A 24,682-nucleotide genomic window follows, 5' to 3' on the forward strand; every position below is an offset into this window, starting at 1 on the left:
TTAGTAGGCATTACAATAGTTGAACTTCCACATTCATGTCTTACTGTTTTTGAACCTAGGGCATAAATGCAAGCAGTCTGCTTTCCCACACCAGGGTTTCTCTGGTTTTGGATGACTTCTCCACAAATGCCATCTTTGCTCCTATGGATGACTTGACATACATCCTAATACATTTCTCCAGCATGCACTGGCTACTGTAAGAACAACACAGACAAGCCAGGACAGCAATGATAGCTGTAATCAGCCGCAAAAGAATTTGAAATAAATAGTTTGAATGGTAATTGAGTTCCTCAGACTACAACAATTCTTTGGAGACCTCAGGCTGGTCCTGGAATTGTCCTACAAAGTCAGCACAATTTAAATATTTCTTTTGTTTATCATATTCACTGAACTGCTTTAAAAACATTTAGATTCTGGGTGCTCTGAGGAAATATGTTTACACAGTTGGAATTGAGAAAGGACAGGATTTTTGCTGGTGTATAACAATCCAAGAGGCTTTATCCCTTGAGCAGGAAATACTAGAACCCTCATTAAGAGGAATTATGTTTTACTCATGTAGACAGACAGTAACAGGATATTTCCCAAACAACCACATAATGCAAAGTCACTTGATGATATGCAGGGCCTATAATACATAGCACTTGGGTAGGTGGGTATTTCAAGAGAAAGGAATCAATGAAATTTAAAAGAATTAAGACCAATTTCCACTGTTAAGCAGTGAATTGAGTCAAGTGGTTTCTAATAGAATACGCTCACGTTAGCAATGGCTAATAAACCTCCGAGGAAGGATTTCAAAACCTAATAGCCCCCTTTTCTGTAATTCCAGCAAAATAGGAATTGTGTACAGGAAAACAGGAAAGAAAAGAGGGGGTGAGGGGAGGAACAAATAAAATATGCCTGCTCAACACTTCTGCTACTAATAACATGGTTTTCCAAGAACAGCACTAGGCCAGATATGTTTGGGAAGTAACTGAGATACAAGAGATATGTTGTTAAATAAATATGAAGTACCTTCAATGGATCATCTCTTCAAGTGATAACAGACAGTCACTTCTCCATCTCCATAAGCTTTGACACATCTGCCTAATTTTCTGATAAAGGAACCAGGTTTGGTAACCTACAGAACCAACTCCCAACCTTTCAAATTGATGAGGCAACTAGCAGTGCATCTTACAGCAGGAAGACTTGGTTCCTCCTATGCAGGAATGAGTTCCTTGCACTCACAGTGTCTGTCCTCACCCACAACTGACTCTAAACCACCTATCTCACGTTCATGAGCACTTCTGACACCAAAAGCAACAAGAAGTCACATTTGTTTTACATCCCAGCTTAAAACAAACTGCATCAGGGCTATTATTTCAAAGTAGAATATAGCATCCACTTTTAAAACATGGAGAAATACATAGTGCAGACGTGGCAGTCTACAGAGCAGCACCACTGAAAAACACTGGTGCTAATATGAAACATGGTTGAATGAATTACATAACACTACACAAAAACTGTCCTGATAGATAGGGAAAGGAATACTGGATGCCCTGTGCAAGACAGGAGAGGTATTTAAGCCTTTCTTTTCAATATGCTCAAATTGAATGGGATACTGGGCTCAAGCTAGAGTCCTTCCTATTGGAAAGGAGAGAGACAACCTGCAGCACCCAGAATGGAGAAGCAGAAATGAAAAAGGTGCTTGGGGAAATACAGCTGGATTGTGTAAAGAGCACCAAACCTCTTCTTCCAATAAGTAAGATGCATCCATGAAGCCAGCAGCATTAGTTGTTCTCAGTGACCCCGTACAATGGGATTTGGAAGGGCAGGAAAATCCAAGTTATAAAGAAAGGATTGCTATACTTGCAGCACAGAATATCAAGATGGAATATTGGGAAGCTGTTGACTTGTTCTTACTGACTCATTTGCTCAGAGCGTGCATTCACATGGAAACATAGAGTTGCTCAGGTAGGAAAAGGCCTTAAAGACCATCAAAAATCCAAGCACAACTCAACCATACCACCCTAACTCTAACAATCCTCCACTAAATCACATCCCTGAGCACCACATAATCTTGATTAGAGTAAAGAGTGAAAAGTTGGAAGAATACAAAACAGAACTCAACACTGAGCATCAGGAAGGGAAAATAAGTCCTCATTTATTCTATTCTTAGTTGCAGGAGATAAATGACTATTGAGAATAAGTTATTGAACTTAAGGGGCAGCTTTAGATGAGGCTATCTGGGAGAGAGTAATGAGACTTAAGTTCTAACAAGACTTTGCTGTAACTTGGAGGCCTAAATGTGGTCTTTGGTTGGTTCATTCTCTACTGACAACTAGTGACTCCACATAATTAAAATTACTTCAGAAATAAGACTGTCAATCAGCAACTATGATTAACACACTTTCCTTTTTCTATGGTTTAAATTTCACTCCTTGAACAAAAAACAAATTCAGTTAAAGATTTAAGACTGAAGAAGAGTTAGTTTATTAACTTAATCCAGCTCAGAGGAAGACAGCTTTCTTCCAAATTCCCAATTATCTGCACGCACAGAAATATCAGCAGATACCAAATGGTACCATTTAAGTTGCTGGTATCCCAGTAGGCACATTTCCTGAGGACTGACTCATGCTATGCAGCATTTCAGAGCCATAACAATCAAATCCCATTATAACTAATACACTGCCTGTAGCCAGAATTTCTTTGTGCCATAAGCTAGACAATTCAGACAAAGCATTGCCTGGTATTTCTGCAGACCTCAGTGTCTTAGTAACTTCTTTAAAGATTCAGGCAATTGGAGAAGCGGAGCACTTGCTCCTGGCTCCTAAATTGTAGCGGCACACAAGGCAGGCAGCTCTCTCATATGTACCTGGTATCAAACATGTAACAAGTATCAAGCACTGTGTTTAATTGTACTTACTGCACTCTGAAAGCAGCTATTTTCAATCAGATCGATGCAAACAAAGTTCCTGTGAGCACCTCTTTACATTTGGCGTTATTTGCACAAACAGTATGAGATGCAACATTTATTTCAAGCCTTCCAATCATCCATTTATCTTCCAAAGAACAAGTTAAAGGACAGAAAACAACAGAACCCCAACACACAGCCAGTAATATCATGTAGACATTCAGCTGATGGTTATGCTTTTGAGATTAACGCATTCCCCATTATTTCACACATCCAGTACCTGTTTTGTGTGCAAGCTGATGGGTATGTGCTATGCTTCATCATTGCCAGATGGTTCTGGAGCTCAGTGAACAAACCCACAAGGTGTACAGACAAAGCACTGGTGTAGGGGTTAACAGGGAAGACTGTTCTATACCTTTTACTTACTGTGGAATGCCTTCCACACAGAAGCAAAATGTTTGGTGAAGATAAAGCATTTACTCATCTACAGCTAAATACGTGTGATTAGAAATGCTTTTACAAAGGAATTTGACATAAAGGATGTGGAGGTACAGGCGCTGCTAACGCTTTACGACAGCAAGGTTGTAGGAAGCTCATAGCACAATGTAATGGACCTACCAGGCTGAGATTACACACAGAACAGCACTTGGTTGAACCAGCACGTTGTGTTTGCATTGCAGTATGTACTCACACAACTTGGCAAAACACTGCTTCTTCAAATGGGAAACGTCACTTGTAAACACTGGCAGGACCATCCTAGTGCGCTGGCTTTAGAAGCCCAGACAAAAAAGGGTTAAACTACCATGCCATCGTTGCACAGCACTTTTTATGGCTCCCCTCACAGGGCTTAACATTAAAACCACATAAACTATTGTTTATGAGAAATGCATAATTAATAAAACACAAGCGTGTTGTTTCCAGTAAGGGACCTTTTCCCGACTAGATTTTATCAGCTCTGTGGAACAACCATCAAAAATGACTGTAACATTTATTGTCAGAGTTTACTTAACATCAACAACAAATTGTCATTAAAGGCAGCATATAAAATGATCAGAAGTGGTCCTGTGATCTCTCTCAATAGAAACAGAATATAACAATTTTTCCCTTTCCTCTCTTTTGCACCTGTGGCCTTTCCCAGAGCTGATAAGAATAGTTAAATGTTGTACTTCAAAGTAAATTACAACACATACGGGAATGTGACCAACTGATGGCTCTAGTGAGTGAAGCAGCTCATTTAGCCATCAGGCAAACAAGGCGCAGGCAACCCAGGCTGGGAGCAAAGCTCTTCTCCTGCGTGCTATGACAGGGACACCTTCTCACTCTCATCCTACCAGACTCACTCTAGTTCAACTCAGCCTGCCCCAGTTGAAAGGGCACTTAGAAGTGTACGTTGGATAACAAACAGGCATTCCAACCCAGAAAGTAAAACCACCTCTGCTCAACAGTCAGATATTTTCTTCTACTTTTGGGCAAAAAGGCAGCTAATTTTGTTTTTTGGAAACAGTTCTATGAATTTGAATCAATCTACGTTTCTTTGCTTCTATCAATTTGCTGAGTTATAATGTCTAATTCATCAGTCTGAGCTGCAGGAAAAACACGCTTCGTACGGCAGCCAACTCTGCTAGGCAGCCAAAAAAATCTGACTTCAGTAACAGTGAAGTTGCATATTTCACAGTTCTTAAGTTCCCAAGCAAAATATCTTTGCAGTGACAATTAATGAGTGAGAAATGGAGCTATATAAAAGCAAACCAATAATCCACCAGGATTACTGCACACATCTGTGAAATGCACTGGTGTAATCAGGAGCAGCTAGACAGAAATGTCGAGGACTAAAAACTGAACAGAACATAAGGGAAGAAGGGGGATTATCAATATTCATTACCTATGTTTTCATACTGCAGTCTTACTGCACCAAAAGTCACATCGAGATTTCTGCGCATAGAGACTGTATAGAGTGCTTGGGAAAGTTATGGATTTGGAATATATCGCTAAAACCTGATTCTTATTATTTTCTTTAATTTCTACCTACCCGATCATCAGCAAAACAAAGGGACGGCTGAATTCAAGTGACAAAGCATAAAGAAGATGGTGCATATTGGAAACTGTAGTTCAGAGAACATGAATACCTGCAGTGGCCCCAAGGGCAGCAGCTCTCCCAAACCCCTCCCTCTTGTCCAAGCGCTTTGGCTTCCTAACAGTTCCCAGGTCTGACCACATTTTTCAGCCAGACATTTCAACACGGCGCCAGTAGGAAGCTAACCAAACAATCCAAAAGTAACCAGTTTTCTCACACCATCTAGAGACAACAACAAATACTGAATAGGCCTCAGGCATCATGCAGAAGTCCCAGATCAAACATCTCAGCCTGCAACCTGTGCAGGGTTTGTCCTAGGGCTCATCATTCTCTGTAGGGCTGGTGTACAGCAAAAAGGGACAGAGTAACAGCCTTGCAGCTGGGAAGGCAACAGGTACGGAACTGTTGGACATAGGATATGGACATAGGATATGGACATAGGGGATCCCTGCTGCTACCAACCCACACAGCATAGGCCCAAAGAGAGGTAGAAAAACCATGCAATTGCTTTCCCAAACAGCAGTAACCCAAGGCTGGTCAGATGGGAAGGCTTTCCTTCATTACCCAGAACAGAAACTGTACTAAAAATAATAATAAAATAAAAGACAAATTTTACCAATTTTATTCCCTAAGACACCTATCAAGAGCAACTTAAAACATCTTCAGCAAGGTCTACCATTCATTATTGTTTACAAGATACGTATGGAAACAACACCTTCTAAAGAAAAAAATACATACTGTCAGAGCAAAACAAGCACTTGTCCTTGATGTATCACAAGACAAAAGACTGTATCAAATTGGTTAGTTTATTTCTTGCTTGTTTGTGGGTTTTTCATTTTGTGTTTTTAAGATATCCTAACATAATGCACAGAAGAGCACAGCAAGGTGATAAAGTTACTATTCTATGTGCCAAATGCACATAGAGAGTCTGTTCTGGGTTGGAAAACAAGGGAAAGTACAACAAGCAATCGCCAATCAGCTAACACCCAAAAAATCTACTTACCTTTGCAAGGCCACAGGTAGGCAGGAATCTCCAACAAAACATCCTCACCTCCACTGCCAACCCTTAAATGAGGCCTGGGAAAGGGTGGGCCCTGGCTTTCACCTGAGCTCCCTGGGTTGGCCCTGTCCTCCCATCAGGTGAGCACCATTGTTTGCACCATCACTGTTTCAAGCTGTGACTTAGCATTTCCACTACACAAGGGCAGACAGGAGTAATAAAGAAAGGAGCATTTCTTTAATTCTAACGTGATAAGACACATCTGAAACTCTGGATGCAGAATCTTTTCTCCCTGTAATTTCTTTACCCTTTGCATAGCCACACGGAGGGGAGTAAAGGATTTTGTATATTCAGCATCACACCTTTCTCTCCACAGACTGGCTGTGACCACAGCTCATCTCCGTTAGGTAAACCAACAGGCATCAACCCGCTGATGGGCACTTCCAGTGTTTGAGCAGTGGGTAGTTCTCAAGGACTAATTTACTGCTAGATACTGGCACAATTGTTGTTATGCTCACTTCAAGCTACATTACTGAGTGACTAAGAGAATGTAAACTTTGTGGTTAATATCACATCCCACTCTTTTCTGCCCCTACATCATGATCACCGTCAGCATTTCACAAGTAAAAAACACTGAAGTACAGTTAGTTAATTGAAATGAGATTACTATGCAGGTTTTTTTAGAAATGAACGCGTATGTAGGTAATACATATGCATACGTATACACAAATTGATCTCCATACAACTTTAAGAGTTAACAATTCTTTACACCAATCTGTCACCCACAGTAATGAACCTTCTGCCTTCAGGCAGCTAGCCAACCTCCACTTGAATAGAAAAGGCTGTTAGCGAGATAATACGAGATGGTGGTGTTTGAATGGAACTATTACCTCACTGTTAGCATGAGTGTTATTGTGAATTTTTATCTTGAAACAAACAATACCAGAGTACTCAAGAAAGGCAAAGAATCTTGAACATTTTTTCTCAACACACTGATGACAATACTGTAACAAGGGTGTTTCTTATTCAAAAACCTAAACTTTCAGATCCCATAGAGCTAAGTTATCACGTTACCCTTATTATCAGTTAAGATAAACCAGCTGTCTGCATATAAACTCAGATAAATCTACTATCTATCCCAGTCCAGAACAATATGCTTTTAAAGCTCATGGGTGCCAGTGCTCTAGATGAGATTGTAAATGGAAACCTAAGCAAGATAATTTGTGTATTTATGTCATCTCCGGCTTTCCCATGTACAAACCTTTAATCAATGACTTCTTCCTTCTGATTTCCTCAGTATGAGGAAGCATCAAACTTAGCAAGAGTGACAAAGAAAAATACTAAAATGTCTCTGTTTAAAAAAAAAAAAAAAAGAAAGCAAATCTTTGGAAAGGCAAATCAAGCAGTCAGTCTAAAAAGCAATGTGAAAATCTGGCTATGAGTGAATTACTTTTACCTTTAAATATCATCATTACTGCTTCACAGAGAGGTTAAGGTCTCGAATCAACTCTTAGGAAACAAAATCCAAAGGCAATTTCCACCATGAAAAACTTTTAACTAAATGAAGTTACGTCAGATTGCAAATGCCTCCAAACAAAGAATGCTTCTATTCTAAGATGAAAAGGAAAATAAATAAATAACCAAAGAGAGACATTTAACTGCATAATCACAAACAAAACTGTATGACAAGAAGAAGTAAATCTAGCTCTGAACATATGGAAAATTACGCTCGGAATTGATTAAATGTGAAATAAAGCGATGCTCCAAAAGGTTGGAGCACAAATTCATGATCTCTGAAATACGGCGGTTTATTTACCATGCCAGGCACAGTATTTTACGCAGCAGCTCTGCCAGCTTCTGCAGGCTGCCTCCCACCTTGCCACCCATAATCACACTGGGAAATAATGCACAGTGGTATTTCTGGATCCTAGCAGGCTCATCATTATTTTCAGAATACTTTGATTAATAACCCTTTTTGTTTTTTCCCTATTAACACTGAAAAATGAATTAGTACTCTAAGAAGCTTTCTCTGCACTCTAAAAATTGGAATGATGTTATAAAATCTCAGCAAACAAGTCGTGTGTCTGTTATTAATGATTCTGGTCACTGCTCCTCTACAGAAAAACACAGCATCGGAGCAAGGATTGTCTGTGTTCAGATCACACGGGCAGGTCAAGGAATGCCCAGTTATGGTAGGCTGATGGCATTCCGGTGATCTTTAGTCCACAACAATCCTACTGCATTTTTGCAACCTTTGTTGAGATTTGCTCGCGAGGGATCTGATGATGTTTCTCTTGATATCAACAGCCAGTCTCACTGCTGACTTCAAAAGGTGATCCAAATTCAGACTCTAGAGATGAAGGCTTAGAGTAAGCAACTTATTTTATTAACCAGATGCTTTGTCATTGTGCTTCAATATGCAGCATAAATGTCTTCCCCTATAGCGACAAGAGACCACATCTCCTTGGCTGACAGAGACTCCTTAAAACAAACTTCCTGAATGAAGCATGGGCTTTTAAACAGCTGGTATGTGAAGTACTAGGGAGAAAGTTGGTAGCTGCCATTTACAAACTCAATCCTATTACAGAGTCACATCCAGAGAACACCTTATTTTAATGTTTTGACTGGAAACGATGCAGCCAGAGGGTCATTTATCATAACTTGTAGCCCTGAGAGGAACAGTGCAAAAAATCACACATCTAGTATAAAAGTATTGCGTATGACGTAAAGCTGAAAAATTAGTTAGTTGTAAACATCTGATGTTTGCTCGAGCTAATTAATCTTCTAATAGCTTCAGTATTCAGATGAGAAGCTCATGAGAATAGATACCTAATTTGTTTTCCAGTATTCTGTTTGTGCCAATTCCATAACGTTCTGCTTAGTAAACGGCACAGAGCATAGATGGGGAGATGCTACATTACTGAAGAAAAATAAATGCAATGTTTTAGAAGGTGGAAACAAGGACTCACTGTGTCACACGCAATGATGCTAACTGAAATGCTCAGGCAGACCAGGGAAGAAAATCAATCTGTAAGCTCCTACAGCACAAAAAGCTATGAGAAATAGCCAATATGAACTTGTCAAGAACAGATCATGTCAAAGCAATCTAATTTCCTTCCTTGACAGGATAACCAGCCCAGTGACTAGCAGAGAGCAGCTGGAGTGACAAATCTTGACTAGGTTAAAGCTGTTTAGTCTGTCAGAGAGAAATTCTTTAATAGAGCCAAAGAAAACTTCCTCCGCAGGGAAGCACCCTAAGTGGGATGAAAAATCAGGTGTATATCCCTAATGGAGTTGTGGCAGTCAGTGCTTGGAGGTGGGATTGCACGGAGTCTGTGCTATGTGCTGCCCAGTGCATTCAGTATTCCATTAACATCATCAGTAATGGTATAAATTCCACATGAGAGACTTGGGAATGTTACCAGTGTGGGTGGAGATGTACTCGGGAAGGCGGTATTTAAATTCAAAGCGTTCTTAACAAACTTAAAAATAACAGGACAAAATTCAACTTAGGCATGCGGATGATGAGTCTAGAGCACGGCTAGCAAACACGCTGACACAACCAGAGAAACTTGGTGAGCAGGAGGTGTAGTGGGTCGTAGTATGAGCCCATAATGTGATTCAGCGTGTCTGCTAAAAATATAACCTAAAAATAAGTAAATAAATAAATAAAATAAAATGAGAGATTTGAGGAACGTCATATGCAAGTGGTATATTGGTAACTGTTCTGCTTTCAGTGCTGAGCAAGGGAAATGAGAAATACTAGAAGACATCCTGCAGGCACACACTGCCATAGTTTTGACACATAAATCAGAGAGGAGGAATTAATCCATCACAACCTTTCAAGAACCATTGCTGAAATATGTGCCACAAATACCGAACGCCTGAGCTGTGGTTGATCTTAAGTGATATCTCAGCTCTCCTCCAAGCCTCATCTTAACAATGCTTTTTCTAATACGCAAAACAAATCCCTTCACTGAAATTCTTCATCGCATAAAATAGATGTAAACGTGGAAGGGTTTACCCAACAGACCTGGGAACAAAAACAACTTAATGAGATAATCTGTATTACTGGTAATCAAAATGAAAAACTATTTAATCTGCAAGCAGCTGAAAATAAATTATCTAACTTTCTAGTTCAGAGAAGCACACACCATGGAAAGATAACGCAGGAAGAAAATCACAGGAGAGCTTCTATCCTTGATAATAAGAGAGAAAGAAAAAAGAAAAAGAGGAAATAACTCTGCTAGTAATTCAGTGTTAATATTCAGTAATCGAAGGAAATTTCCTTTTTCAGTTACTAAAAGAAAAATAAGAAGAATACATGTATCAGTATTCCAAGCTAGCTAAAATGTATTAAGTATCACATAATAATGACGATAAAACAGGACTTAATATTCCAAAAAAAGATATTCCAAAATTTTTTAGCATTCTGGCACTGACCCCAGTAACCTGGGCTGCATCAGGCTTGTTAAACACAGACTAATCAGATTTCCCACAGGAGACCATATTAGCTCTCCGTAAGAAATTGAAACTCACTGTTATATGGGCCATGATTATTTCTTTAAATGAAGTCTCCTTTGAGTTCTTTGCAAGCAGAGGAACTTGCAATTACTTCATTTGTACAAATGATACATAAGCTCTAGTGAAAATCTGCGTGCCAAAGAGTCCTCCCACTTGTATCTGCAAACGCATCCAGAAAGGCCAAGTGAGACAGCATTGTTCTGGGTTTGATATTAGCAAATTAGCTGAAGGAAGCACAGGAATGGATGTCGTTAGAACTGGATTCTTTACCTGTCTCTGCCACCAGCTTGGAATAACATATGAAACAAATTGCAAAGCAGAGAACCCATTGCCTATTTGGGAATTAAAATTATGGATATCACTCATGTTTTTGGACTCCTTCACATCCTGTGAAGAATGAAAAGTACTAAATGACTGCTATTGTGAGGTGCAAAGAATACAGTACCTGCAAGAGCATTCCTGAAACTTGGCACCGTACTTTAAGGGCCTCGTTCAACATCTCAGCCAGCAAACCTAGCTTCTCTGAAATAATCTAATGATGTCCAGCTCCCCGCAGTATAGATCATCTATGGATGCTAAAGTAGGCTGAAAACAGATAAGGTAGTAACCACAAATGGTTAACACTGGCAGCAGAAACAAGAGAGTTCACACAAAGCTATTGTTTAGGCATACAAAAAAATAGGTGACTGCACACAAAAAGAATAGGTCGTTCAAACTGCAGGCTTGTGGCAGGTAAGGCCATGAGACATGGCACCGATCGCACCTACCTACACATTACCTTGGATAGCACTGAGCCTCACTTTCAGCTGATCCAAAGATTATAATGAAATTTAACATACTAAGTTCAACTGAGAATCACAAATTCTCACCTCTTTGGATAAAACATCATTTCTAACAGGCACTTGGAAATTTACTCTTCTGACACTTTGCACTAAGATATGCTTTAGCCCCAGGCACCACAGCAATCTCCGTGTACTACTTTATATACACGGCACATCAGCTTATTTATTAATAAGTCAGTTGGGTGATGCATTTTTGGTAGCCAAATCATTCTGGCCACTGAAATTAGTTGGTCCGATTAAATCAAGATCAGGCACTGGCAGGTTGTGGCTGACTCTTCTGCACAAAGACAGCAGGGTAGGAGGGAGAGCCTCATCCCTGTGCTACTGCTGGGAAACCTAGCTGCTGCCTCCCACACAGGGAAACATGGAACTAAATGAACACACACACACACACACACACACACACATACACAAAAAAAAAAAAAAAAAAAAAAAGGGGGGGGGGGGACCTAAAACCAAAACAACACAAAGGAAAACAAAGCCAAAGCAAACCAAAAAAGAACCTGAGAAGACATGACCTGGCGCTATGGGAAATCCCAAAAGCACATAACCACTAACCAGGTGCTGGTGGCTGCTGAACTAAGTGACTGTTGCAACAGTGTGTAGTAGTACTAACAGGACACTTTAACAAGAAATAAACGCTGACAGTTTTTCAAGCTGTAAACTAGAATGGAGACATTTCTTTAGTGAAAAGGCTCAACAGTCATCAGCATCAAATCACAAGCTACCCTGTCACCTGCTGGTTGTGAGAAAAGGAGGGCAAAGAGATGTGGAATTGCTTGAAGGAGAGGTAATATGTGGGGCAAGGTTTCCTATTCTCTCTGCTTTTTCTCTATGTTTGATGTTTCACACCCAAAGCACTGGAGTGCAGCCAAATACTCACTGCTAAAACTAAATAAATGAAGAACGGCAGTAGTGGGGGATACTTATGACATCCAAAGAAGGAGATGCATCCTGGGCTTTAGGCAAAGGAAAATCCCTCCATGTTTACCGTGATGATTTGCTTTGAGCAGAGCATTCTTCTCTCAGAAACAGGATTGTGAGCAAATCCCTTCAAAAAAAGAAGACACCCCTATCATCTGCATTTGGTTTGTTTTGGCGTAGGTGCCTGTGCAGGAGCAAATGAAAGCAATTTCTTTCAAACAGTTGTCCCCACTCAGTTTTTAGTCAGAAACAAGTGTGTTTATTATCAATTTTACTCCCTTTTAACACAACGCACAGATTTGGAAGCCTCTCTACACTGCACCCAGTCCTAAGACAAGAACCTGACAGAGCTTCTGGCTCAGGCTTCTCTACACGCTTTCTGCAGTGATGTGGAACAGCAACCAAGCTGTGTTAGGGTTCTTTTGGTCCCATTTGTCACAAAGCTTGACTTCTTCATTGAAGTCGCTTTTCAAAAGATCAGCCTTTTACATCCACCAGGAAAACAACATGTCACGGAGAACAACAACAACATTGTCATTCATTCTGGAAGCAGAGGTCACCGTCTGCTGGCCCTCGGCCCAGACCCTAAATTGCCAGAGCTTATTTTGTAGGTTTGTTTTTCCAAAAGGGCAGTATTTTATTAGTAGGCTATTTCAGACTCTGTCAGGCTTTTCATGGCTAAACAACACGTGCCAAACCAGGCTTTTCTTAACTTCCCTTTCACTTTGAAGCATCCTGGCTGCAACACCAGCCTCCCATCTTTCCAGAAGCATTCAAGCATCCCCTTTCAAGCAGCCACTTTTCTTGGAATAAAGCCTCAAGCCTCTTCAGCTTCTTCCACACTATCACTTTCAGGCACCTTTTGTAATAACTCCCATGTTATGTCTGTAGGAATCATTTTGCCAGCAAAGAGTTTGGAAATGCTGAAGAAATCATTTGGTGCTTTCCAGGCTGGACTTTTCTCAGCTGAGCTGCTGGGTTTTTCCTTTCAGGATTAGGGATGGTTGTTTTTTTTGCACAGCTTCTGCTTTGGTCACATGAGATGACTGACAGAAGCCCCATGCTCTTCCGAGGAGCCTCATTTTGCTCTGAAGGACATAAAAAAATGCTGTGCCCAGAGGCAATAGCTGAGCACAAGAAGTCGCACACTGACCGTTCCCATTGAATGGACATACCAGAAGAACAACACCCCACAAGTAAAACAAAAATAGTCCACTGCATTTTGACACAGCTTTTCAACTTGAGTTTCAGGAGTAGACAAAAGATAGTTGATCATTAATGCAAAGATGAAGTAATTCACGAGTGATTACATTTGGCTTTAGAGGCAAATAACCTTCCAGTGTGATACAATATACATGTTTAAGAAAAATGATCAAAAAGGGAGACAGCATCTCCTGAAAATTTGGCTCAAAACTTGCAAACGTTGAGTCCGTGCCAAGCAGTCCTTTTCACCAAGGAAATCCCCAGTAAATAGCTCATTTCCTGAAGAGTGCAGCAGTTCTACAGCCAGAAGTTCCCCTTCTGACTTGCAAACAGGAATCTCTTTAAACACAAGGAGCGGTAGACTCAGTACAAGCAATTTAACTTCCATAATCAGAATTATAAGACTTCTACATGATGAAACATAGGAGCAGAGGCATAATGCAGCCTTGCCAACTACACGCAGAGTTCCACTTCTTTTCAGTACTGAAATCCAAGTGCAACATCAGGCATAATTGGTTTCTTAAAGTCTGATTGACAACCAAATTTAGTTCCAATCCAATTGTCAGGATGATTAGAATTAACAGGGACTTTCTTTTAGATTCTGGTCTCAAGCACAGAACTTCTCTTTCTCAAACCCCCTCTGAAATGACAAGTTACACCGAGTAATCAAAGATAATCTTCAGAAAGCCACAAATCAGACGTCACGTGATGACATTCTGGGTCTTATTTTAGAGTGCTTCCGCTTTCCTGCTTCAAATAAAGGGAACACAGTTCTATTCATGATATATGAGAAATTGTTCCAGCAAGATGGCAAGCATTTCTCAAAACCTCCCTTAATAAGTAAATTATTTTAAAATAAAATTAAAAAAAACCAACAAGAATTACTGCATATTAAATACACATCACAACTGCCACAATTACTTTAAATTTAACAAGTCCAAGCTGACCTTAAAAATAAGATACGAGTTTCAACACCAAAAAATACTTTGTGCAAGTACAGTTCAACCCTTATCACCCTCTTTCTAGAGTGACTGCAGATCAGTAGAACAGAGCAACCACCACCTTCTCCAGGCTACAATGTTATCCGTGTTTTATACAATAGCACACAGCCACTGTGAACACAATGACTCCCCCTCACAGAGAAGGGTATGGACTTTGAAGGTCTTCCCCAGCAGCAGCCAGCCAACTGAAAAGGTCTCCGCAGCGTTTCCCACATCCTTTCCATCCCTCTTCCTTATGGCCTTCCAAGAAACTGCACTCTGGTAACTTCCTGCCCATCAAACTATAAAACTTTTGCTCTCCAGCTGCTCACGGTCCTCAGCTCACTGGAAACACAATGGACTAATATTAGATATGGAGGTTGGTGGCCCTGCCTGTGGCAGGGGGTTGGAGCCTGATGATCCTTGAGGTCCCTTCCAACTCAAGCCATTCTATGATTCTATGAAATAGAAAATGGTTGAACTCAATGGACTTCCCATCCTTTCCTGAAGTTTCACTTGCTTTCCATTTTTCTAACAACCAAATGTAAAGCACTGAGGAATCACTGTAACAAACCAGTGCTGCGTAGGAGATAACACCAGGATAACTTTTAGCATCACAATGAAGTACAAGTCATAATATAGATGTTATGAAGGTAACAAAAATGCAATGAAATCTATATTCATATGGCACTGTGGCCTTAACATTGCTTAAAGATAACGCTCTATCACATCTAAACTGCAATGGGAACATTCTGACATGAACTTTATTGGCAAACACTCAGAGCCAATCTTCACACATCAAAAAAATGAAGTATGTTTTTCCAAAGCCAGGCACATCCAATGGCAAAAGAAGGTTTATCTGTGTTCACACTTAGAAGCATTAATCATAACCTTCCTACTTAAGACACCTCTTTTGTTCAGCGTGAGTCTAGCAACTTCCTTGGGAAGTACAGCAATTCTAATTTTAAGCCTGCAGCAAACATGGGTCTTTTTAGTTAGGAAAAAAAAAGCCACAGCTGTTTGCTCTCAGCAATGAAGAGCACTGGTGAATTTATAGACTCTATTTGGGGAATTGTTTTTTACATTACTGTAATATCTTGGGAAGGGAGTTGCAGCAGAAGAGACACCAGTATTGTATTCTCTAATACCAAGGACCATCTTCAGTTCTTCCAAAACATCCCCCAAAATTCAGCAGTTTCCTTCGGATCTTATTTGCTTTTCTTTTCCTCCAAGCCAGGTATATTCAAGTAAGTAGAAAGACAGTGAAAAAGCAGACAAAAACATGAGAAATTTTCACTCCCATGGAAGTTCCCCACTTGTCCAAAAATATGCATATTGCTGTGTTGTAACACTTGTTACAGGTTCCACTACATCACAATTTGAAGGGGACAGGGGTTTCCGCGTTCTCTGCCCACTGGTACACTGCAGTGTATTTGCTAGCAGGAAGCTGTTCTCGTCACCAAAAGGGAAACTGGTTGCGTGTGTTATTTGTTTTTTTTTTTAAGCCGCAGCCTTATTTAACTCTTTATTACATCCAGCTTCTGTCAAAACTGAGCTCACGCAGTGTTTTCAGGGGCAATGTGTGCTTGCAAGAAGCAGGATGAGCAATGACAGAGCCAGTACTGATACACATGCCTAACTCACAATGCAGTAACAGCAACAGGTCACATCTCACGAGGGCTGAAGGTCAGGGCCAATTCTGTTCTGGAATTGCATGTGGATCACATGTAGGCTATGGCATTAAGAGGTTTTATCTGATTCTCAAGTGAGATGCAGTAGGTCCTGCTCTAGGCTCTTCACTGTCATCCTCAGCAGGAAGAGCCTCCCTTCAGTGAAAGTCAGCATGAGTAACATTTAGAGCAGCTGGGTTTTCCAAGCAAGAAGTTTTTACTAGGAAGCTGCATAAACATAGCTGGCTTCCAAGAAGGCTTACTTACTACTAACGCAACCTAAATACAAATAAGTGTTCTTACTGTGTTAGGTTCTGATGGCTTCTGCAGCAAAGCTGACAGGCTTGCTAGAACATCTTTAAATTATTTATATGGAAGTCATCCTCAAAGTCATTAGAGAAGCTCTCCTGAGTCAGGAACGTGGTTATTGATTTACTTTTACTTTCCCCCCTTGAAGTTTTACCTAAATAAATAAATAAATAAATAAGTAAATAACAACAGCACATTTTCACTTGGCTTCCAGACAAAACCTGCAGATGTTAGTGTGAAATTGAAGCAGCATTTCTTCACTGATATTACTAACAAGGCAAGCCCTGGATCATGCAAAAGTTACAGGACAACATACATCCAATCCCAAATTGCATTTCTCATTTGTCTTGCTCACTTTGTATCTTTGCTTACATTTGCACAATAAAAATCAAGGGAATCATATTTTGCTTGGAAAGCGGACAGAAATGGTGATTTACCAAAATAAAGGCCACAAGAGGTCAAAGAGCTTTTAGAAGCCTGTTTAAGCTAACAGGAAACAAAGTTAATTGGTGACATCGAACCAACGTGGAAATTTCAGACCTGAAGGTGCAAGTATATGAAGACCTGGTCCTCAGATTTTCATGGCCACAGATTCGCCATCAAATGCCTTATGTTAATATAAGAGAATGCAGACTAGGTACTGGAGTAAGGAATAACAGCATGCATACCACCAGGCTTTTTGTAGGCACAACAGAGATCTGCTGAAAGCATTCTATGCTTCTATGATCCATTTACAAGAATAAAACAAGTGATGCCTTGAAACAACAAACACCAGCACCCAACTCAGAATCACAGTGTAAGTTCACCTTAGTAATACAGCAACACTGAAGAAAACCCAGAGTCCTGCTAAAAAACAAAGAGAGCCTGTTCCAAAGCTGATCTGCAGTGAATGATCTCTGTAGTTATTATAACCATATTTCAGGTAGGAGCTTACAGAACGGCTGCCAGTTTCTTTATGTATTTATTTTTACATCACGTTTAAGACCGCTTAGTAGATGTTAAAAATACGTAGTTAATGATTTATCCATCATTGTGATGAGATGTGATTGTGCTGTCAGTTCCCTTTGTGCTGCCACTGTACTTCTCAAGAAGAAGAGCTTGATAATTCTTCTATCACGGTAACTGCACTAAGGAATTCTTAAACATTTTTCAGCATCTACTTTAACAAGCAGTCCATTTAGCTGATAACACTGATATTATTCTAGATATTACTTCTCAGTGACTGATACAAGGCTTGAGGGTTTTGTTTTATTGGGGTGGTGGCATTTGTTTGCTCATATTAAAAATTCTTTTATCCCCTTTTTGATATACTGGAATTTGTGCTATTTCCTCATTCTTATGACCTTCATCTCTTCTAAAACTACGCATGTCAAATCTTATTCTGATTCTATAATGCATTTTCAGCGGAAAATAGCAGTCTGTTCTGAATTGTAACCCATTGCACCCCTCCTTTTAAGGGGAAGGAGGCAAGACACATGACAAAAATCACAGAGTGAAATAGCTGGAAGTCCACCCACTGGGAAAGGCTGGATGGCAGAACCACTGTGCAATGCTGCTGTAAAGAAATGCAAAGTAAGTATTATTTTACTTATGATTCTTACAGAAAAGTCTCTTTCTTATCTGAAAGCACTGATGCAGACTAATTTCTAGTTAGAGATTTATACTGCTCCAAAGTCACACTGGGCATTCTTGTACTTGAATAAAAATCAGTATCAGGGTTAAAAGACAGCAAAAGCAAGTGCACAAAGAAACTGGGATTGATCCAAAGCCTGGCTGTGGGTTGGGAAATGCAGGCTCACAACACTGAGCACCAGCAGTGGCTCACTGTACAGGGATGTGTTGCTGGTAGTTGCCCCCAGCATCCTTCTAATTCACCCCAAAGTTTTGATGAAGAGACTTATTATGTGCTCATTAGGGACTCATTAGATCACCCTAAACATGTTCAATTCCAGATTGCTGCCTCCTAGCTGCCAGTTTTCCATGGAGAATATTCTAATTGCCAGGTACTTTTGTATCTCCCTCCCAAAAGAAAATCCAGCTGAAACATCAAGAGAATTGCTGCTCTAAAATCATACCAAACCAAACCAAGAGAGATTTTAGCAGTGACGATACAAGCAGCAAGCCAAAGAGAAATTCCTGCCCCAAACTCACTTCCTCTTTTTCACAACATCTGTATGCTGCTCTGTCTGGCATGTGAGTTCCTATAAGTCTATAAATAGGGAAAGCAGCAGAACAGCTTCGGTTTCATTGCTGTTTAACAAAGCCCCAGGCAGGATGGAAGTTCCCAGAGCCACATGACACCTACGTAGTGGAAGAATGGGGCAGTCAGAATTTCCTCTTGGGTGCTGCCACCCTGATCACTTTCTGTTTGTGGAGGTATAACTGTAATGGAAACCACAGCATTTGCCACAGACCCCAGCAGATGTTGTTGCCTGAACACAGCGAGGCAACAGAAAGCAGGGACAGCCTCAGACAACCAGCAGTGAGAAGACATGCTGCTGGAGAGCCCGGTAAGTCCTGCGCAGCGAGAACCTCTGGGTGCAAGGCACTGCTGCTGTGTAGATGATGGGGACTTCTGCAGCTACTCATGCAGGCAGCAATCTTATAATGTGCTACAGAGCAGGAGCACTTTAAATTGTGATGCAGTTATGAATGCACTGGAGGTTCTGTGTATTACATCACGCTTAGATCATATGTGATTATGGAATGGTTTGGGCAGCCTGGGCTGGTATTAAACGTAGACGTTGGCTGACCTGCTTGTGGTGGGGGGGTTGGAGAGTCATGATCCTTGAGGTCTCTTCCAACCCAATCCCTTCTGTGACTGTCTGATTCTATGGTGGTGGTTTTATGCAATGTGGCTGTGGAGAACAGAAGCAGTGTTTGATATTCCACGTTACACATGGTGCATATTTTGTAACTCTTGATGTCAATGTGGAACACCAGAACAAGAAAGAAACAGTGATCTGAGCAGGTACCATCAGGTACAAAGTGTCAGCAGAGCACAAGCAGGGCTGAAGCAATGCTGAGCACCGAAGTTGGGTATTTTGCCTCCAAGGTTTCATTCTCAGTCCCTGTTTTTGCCCAGTATAATTACTTAAATAAATGAGAAACCATACCAATGCTGACAATTCCTCAGTGACAGCATTTGAATTACACAACCCAGCAAAGAATGTTTTCCTGACAATCAAAAAGTATCAGGTTTTGCGTCAATAAAAACAAAACCAAGTAGGTAGTAAGAGCTCTTATTTTCAGACCCATGACATTTACCTTCTCCACAGAGGGGTGTTTTCAGTATAACTGCTGCTGGATCATAACTGCTATCCTAGTGCTGCAATGGGAGAGGGGTGTTTCTGCTGCATCCAGCACTGTCTCACGCAGTTACTCAGTTTGGAGAACTTAAGCTCTAAGTGGACTGGTAGGGACCTGGTGCACATCAGGCCTGCAATCCCTTGAGAAACAATATTCAAATTAACTAATAAGATATTGTACTGCTTACAGCTTATTAGAGAGAAACAATGAGGGGCAATAGTAATAGCTGCTGTGCCTAGGAATTAAGAGCTGGATTTAGCTGTCATGTCCATAATTCAGTGCATTGGTTATGTAAAGGAGTAGGTGAGAGGAGGGTTCAGTTTCATATTAAGGAAAGTAAAAAAGGCTCTACAGCAAATGTAATTGCAGGATCAGTAAAAAGCATAAGGCAGCTTTGCTCTGCTATTTACATGTCAAGGCGATTTAAGGAAATCCTCATACAGAAAACTTCAATAATTGAAAATGAGATTCAGGAACAGCTTGCTCTTCAGTTAAAGTGTAAGTTATATACTTTTTTTCATGTTACAATATAACACGTAGAGAAGAGTGTTATGAGGTACTTAAAACATAATCTCACCGAGGAAAAGGAATAAGATATTAGGGGTTCTTGACCAACAGTAATACCTACTAAGACAGTAATATTTCTGCAAGGCTCTGCATATGCAAACTGCAGTCTACACAATCACAGAATCTCTAAGCATGAGATTATTTTGGCACTAACTGTTATAAATCCTGTGGGGGAAAGTTAAGTGCAGAGAGACAAAGCGAACACCTTGAGAACAACCTGGTACAGGTACTATCTAATATGTGGACAACACTGTTTAAGACAACACATGAGAGGTGTCAAAGCACAAAGGGTACGAATGAACCCAGTGAGGCGGAGAAACTAGGCTGATTAGAACTTGGGGCACAGACTGTCAGATTTGATAACGCTATGTACTATGTACTCTTAGCATAAAGGGTGAGAAGATCATCTCCACAGAGAGGCTGTGGATACCCCATCCGTCCCTGGAGGTGTTCAAAGCCAAGGTTGGATGGGACTCTGGGCAGCCTGAGCTGGTATTAAATGTGGAGGTTGTCTGCCCTGCCTGTGGTGGGAGGGCTTGGAGATTCATGACTCTTGAGGTCCCTTCCAACTCAGGCCATTCTATGCTTCTATAAGAGTCATCCTCAGCAAAGCCATCATCTCAACTAGATTGGCACAAGGTTTTGACCATGTGTACACCAAAACATGCCACTAAAGATGCCCATGGTAGCAAAAAGAAGAAACCAGGGTGCTAAAGCTATGGGAGATTGGAAGAACAAGTAATCTAATTGTATTTTACAGCAAAAAAAAAACACAACAAAACCCTATTTCAGAATAAAATACAAAGAACTGATGTGAAAACGTTTCACCTGGAATATATACAAAGTGAATGATTGCTGCTTTCTAATTGGTGAAACCAATTTCAGAACCTTTCCACTGAAGTAGAAGAAGTGGCCGTCTCCTTTAAGATAGATGACGTGCTAGGCTGAAAAATTAATAAATAAGTACACTTACCATGGGAAAATAAGGGTTATTTTAATAACTGCTCCGTGTTTGAAGTGTGAGTAAGGAGCTTTCGTTTCAACCTTCAGCTGCAGTGCTAACACAGACAGATTGCCCTTTGTCACACAGCCATCCTTGCACAAGCCCTTGCACCACTTCTCTCCCCTCCTAAGGAGGCAGAGATCAACCTCGCTGTCACATCCCATTAGGAGCAAGCTGATAAAGCGTGCTGGGATTCCAAGGTGACACAGCTGCTTTCATTACATCTGTCACAATATTGATTAGATTAGGTCTGAAGCCCATCTTTGGCCTGCTACTGACCCATTACATCTCCGGGGAAATTCTGCAGAGAGGAAAACAGGATTGAAAATGACAACAACAACAGAGGTGTATGAGAGAGCTCATGGGACTGACTCGGGTGTGACAAGTGTTGATTTTTACCAACTATGCATCCTAATCCATTAATCCCAAATCAGACAAACTAAATATCGCATCACCAAGTACTTATCTGCTGGGACATTTCATCTCAGAACGGTGCAGCTGAGCCATGCAGCCCTCAGTTAACCACAGCAGCACACAGCTCAAGGCCCCCATATACCTGTTCTTATGTTTCAACAGGCTTTACTCACTGCCATTAAACACTGCCAGTGTAATACCTGCCCTTTCATTGATGACGCCTTTGTATGTGACAGACTTCACAGTTCAGCAGGCACAAAGGACTGCTCTGAATTGCTAAATATTCCCTATATTATAGACAGCACGGACACTGGGGAGTTTTTTTTCCTTTTCCCCTTTTTAAGTGTAAAATCATTTTTCCCCTCTCTCATACAGGGGTTGCCCCTATAAATACCATCAGCACATACAGCTCGACTACAAGGAACCTGAGCAATAAGTTCAACAAATGTCATTCCTTTTCCCCACGCCTTTACCTCCCACGCATAACACCCACAACTCTGACAGCACCACAACGATGCTTTGATTTTTCCTTTCTTCGCCTCCTCCTCCTCACCTTCACACTGCTGTACAAAATGCCACTGCAAAACAATTAGCACCCTGTAAGAAAGAATAAGCATTCCCATTTGCAATAGGAGAACTGTAGTACATTGGTCAGGCTTGGGAACGGTGACTGAGACCAGCCGACATGCAGCCACCTGCAAAGCACCACCATCCAGGCCAGCTTTGTGGTTTTCTACCGTGCAGACTTGCATTAAGATTCAGTAACAGCCTCCACATCTAAAAACTATGGTTTGCACCTTGAGAATGTGAAGAAAACAATTTCTGAGTATTGCCTGGTGACAAAGAGCCAGTTTTCTATGCTTAACAGCTGAGAATTCTGCAGGGAGGTTTCTGCTAGAATTAGGAGTTTCTTTGAGAGATGCTCCTCCAAGGAAATTGTTGGTCAAACAATATTCCCCCATTATACTGAGTATGTTCCACTTACGTCTTTCCTCACACTGTTAAAGCAGTAGAGCAGCTGCGCTCCTACAAGTTAGAAATAAGGATATCCTGACACAGGCCAAAAGAAAATAACAACCATTGCCCAAAGATATAATCTGACACGGAGGCAACAAGGATAACTGCAGACAAGTTCTAAAAGGGCCTTAATACTTTCAAGCCAGACAATATTGCACTGTCTTGTCCCGTTTCTTCTTTCCTACTTCATTCTCTTTCCTGCATCTGCAGCCTTTCCCATCTCATCAATCTCTCCTGCTGTCCCCACCAGTGCACACAGGCTCTCTCTCTCACCAACCTGGACTTCTTGTCTTGTGCAGTTTTCTCAATTCCATTCCTTTCCTAGCAGTTGTTGGCCTCCTCATTGCAAATACTGGGTCTGATTGCCAGGAGCAGGCTCTGTTCCCATTCCCTGCTCACCTGTGTGTGACATGCAAAAACAATGCCACGCTTCTGGCTTGTGAGCTGCCTGCTGGTGTCAGGGTACTTGGCTCTCCAGGCTTTAACCACCTGCTTGCCTACCTGTGCAACCTGGTATAGGGAAGCTGCTTTGGCAGGGGGGTTGGACTCAATGATCTCTAGAGGTCCCTTCCAACCCCTGTGATTCTTTGATTCTCCCCAGTGCCCATTTCTGCCAGCTCAAGGTGTAAAAACACACCCTGCCTGTATTCCCCGTTCACCTGCACAGAGCTCGCAGGTCACATTTGAGGAGTGCAGCAGAGCATATACAAAGCAGTGCAGAGGAACCCACAGTTCTGAAAGTGCTGACATTTTGGAGGATGAAAGGGGATTGAAATCTCCAGAGCTCCAGCCTCATCAGCACTAAAAAAATTCCCTGAAATAGAAAAGAAGAAGGAGAGGAAAAAAAGAGAAATGAATAAAGTGCACATCTCTTTATTTAGAAGTTCATATATTTAAGTCCCTTAAGGAAGGAAATAGGTGAGGACACTGACAGTGAATGAATAGCTGAAGTTTAAAGGACAGGCTATAAGCAATTGAAACTTTGCCTCTCACTAAACAGTAGTGTGATTAGCAGCTCAGGAGTTTCATCTGGCACAAGGGCATCTTCTGTAGACTGATGATACCCAAGAGTAAAGAGTCTCTGCTTTGAATAAGAACACAAAATGTAATTTGCGTATCCCAAACAAATAAGAAATAATCTCTTTATATAAATAGATCTCTTTACAAAAGCAGCACCTTCCCATTTTAATCACAAATGAGACAAAAACAAAAAACAAAACAAAAAAACCCACACACACAAAGAAGTCAGGCAGTCTTTGAGTATATGGAAGGAAAGAAGAACGTGCAGTAAGCAGAATGTTTTAGCTGGTAAAGTAGTTCAGACAACAGGCGCTGTTCTGGTAGAGCTTGGCATTTGGATTTTCAGGGTTCATTCTAACCCCTGTAAATTCAAAATGAAACTCTCTGGGTGCAAACTGAAACAAGAGGCTTGAGTCAAAAGGCGGAGTGGAAACCCACTGAGCCTGAGAGCCAAAACCAGTGCTCAGAACTGTGCTGGGAAGCCTGACACAAATGTTAGTTTTCCTGGTCTATAATTCCAAGTCCAACTACATCATCCTAAATGTTAGCTGTAATCAATGGGGCAGGGAAAGGAGAAAATCTGAAGGAGCAGCTCCTAATGAGCCAATAAAGACCAGAAAGCGCAGGACCTATTTGTGTAAGAGCACGGAAATAACCTTTGAACACCTGATTTTCAAGAGATGAAGGAAAGAAAGGGAAATGGAACTGTGGCCAAGGGGGGCAGGGAGGGGGGAATTTATGGCAAATGCAAGCTGTGTGGTCCAGGAAGCTTCAGGGAGTGGTGAAAGATTTGTGAAGGTGAGCAGATTGCTTTCTTATTAACACAGGGGCCTTGCGATGGACCCGCTGAGCTTCTTGTGAGAGGCAGCTATTCAGTGCTCTGCTTTGACTGAAAGCACAGGGCTGTGACTTGCAGGCTCCCAGTTGCTCTTCTTT

The 24,682-nt window shown here is 41.1% G+C and overlaps 1 protein-coding gene across 3 annotated transcripts in view; it reads left to right on the forward strand.

The window, feature by feature from the left end:
• Window positions 1-24,682, forward strand: part of RASGEF1A (RasGEF domain family member 1A) — a 133,107-nt gene that overhangs the window by 74,547 nt on the left and 33,878 nt on the right. The window contains exon 2 of one of the 3 annotated variants that reach the window (XM_015866100.2): window positions 17,874-17,988. The exons of 1 other annotated variant lie outside the window; for it this stretch is intronic. In XM_015866100.2, coding sequence (XP_015721586.1) covers window positions 17,947-17,988 — 42 coding nt within the window. In that variant the 5' untranslated portion in view covers window positions 17,874-17,946. Of the gene's footprint in view, window positions 1-17,873; window positions 17,989-18,803; window positions 18,927-24,682 lie in introns of those variants that run through there. One more of the 3 variants, XM_015866102.2, reaches the window with a different exon arrangement.

This window comes from Coturnix japonica, chromosome 6 (assembly GCF_001577835.2).
Source record: "Coturnix japonica isolate 7356 chromosome 6, Coturnix japonica 2.1, whole genome shotgun sequence".
In the NCBI taxonomy this organism is placed as follows: Eukaryota; Metazoa; Chordata; class Aves; order Galliformes; family Phasianidae; genus Coturnix; species Coturnix japonica.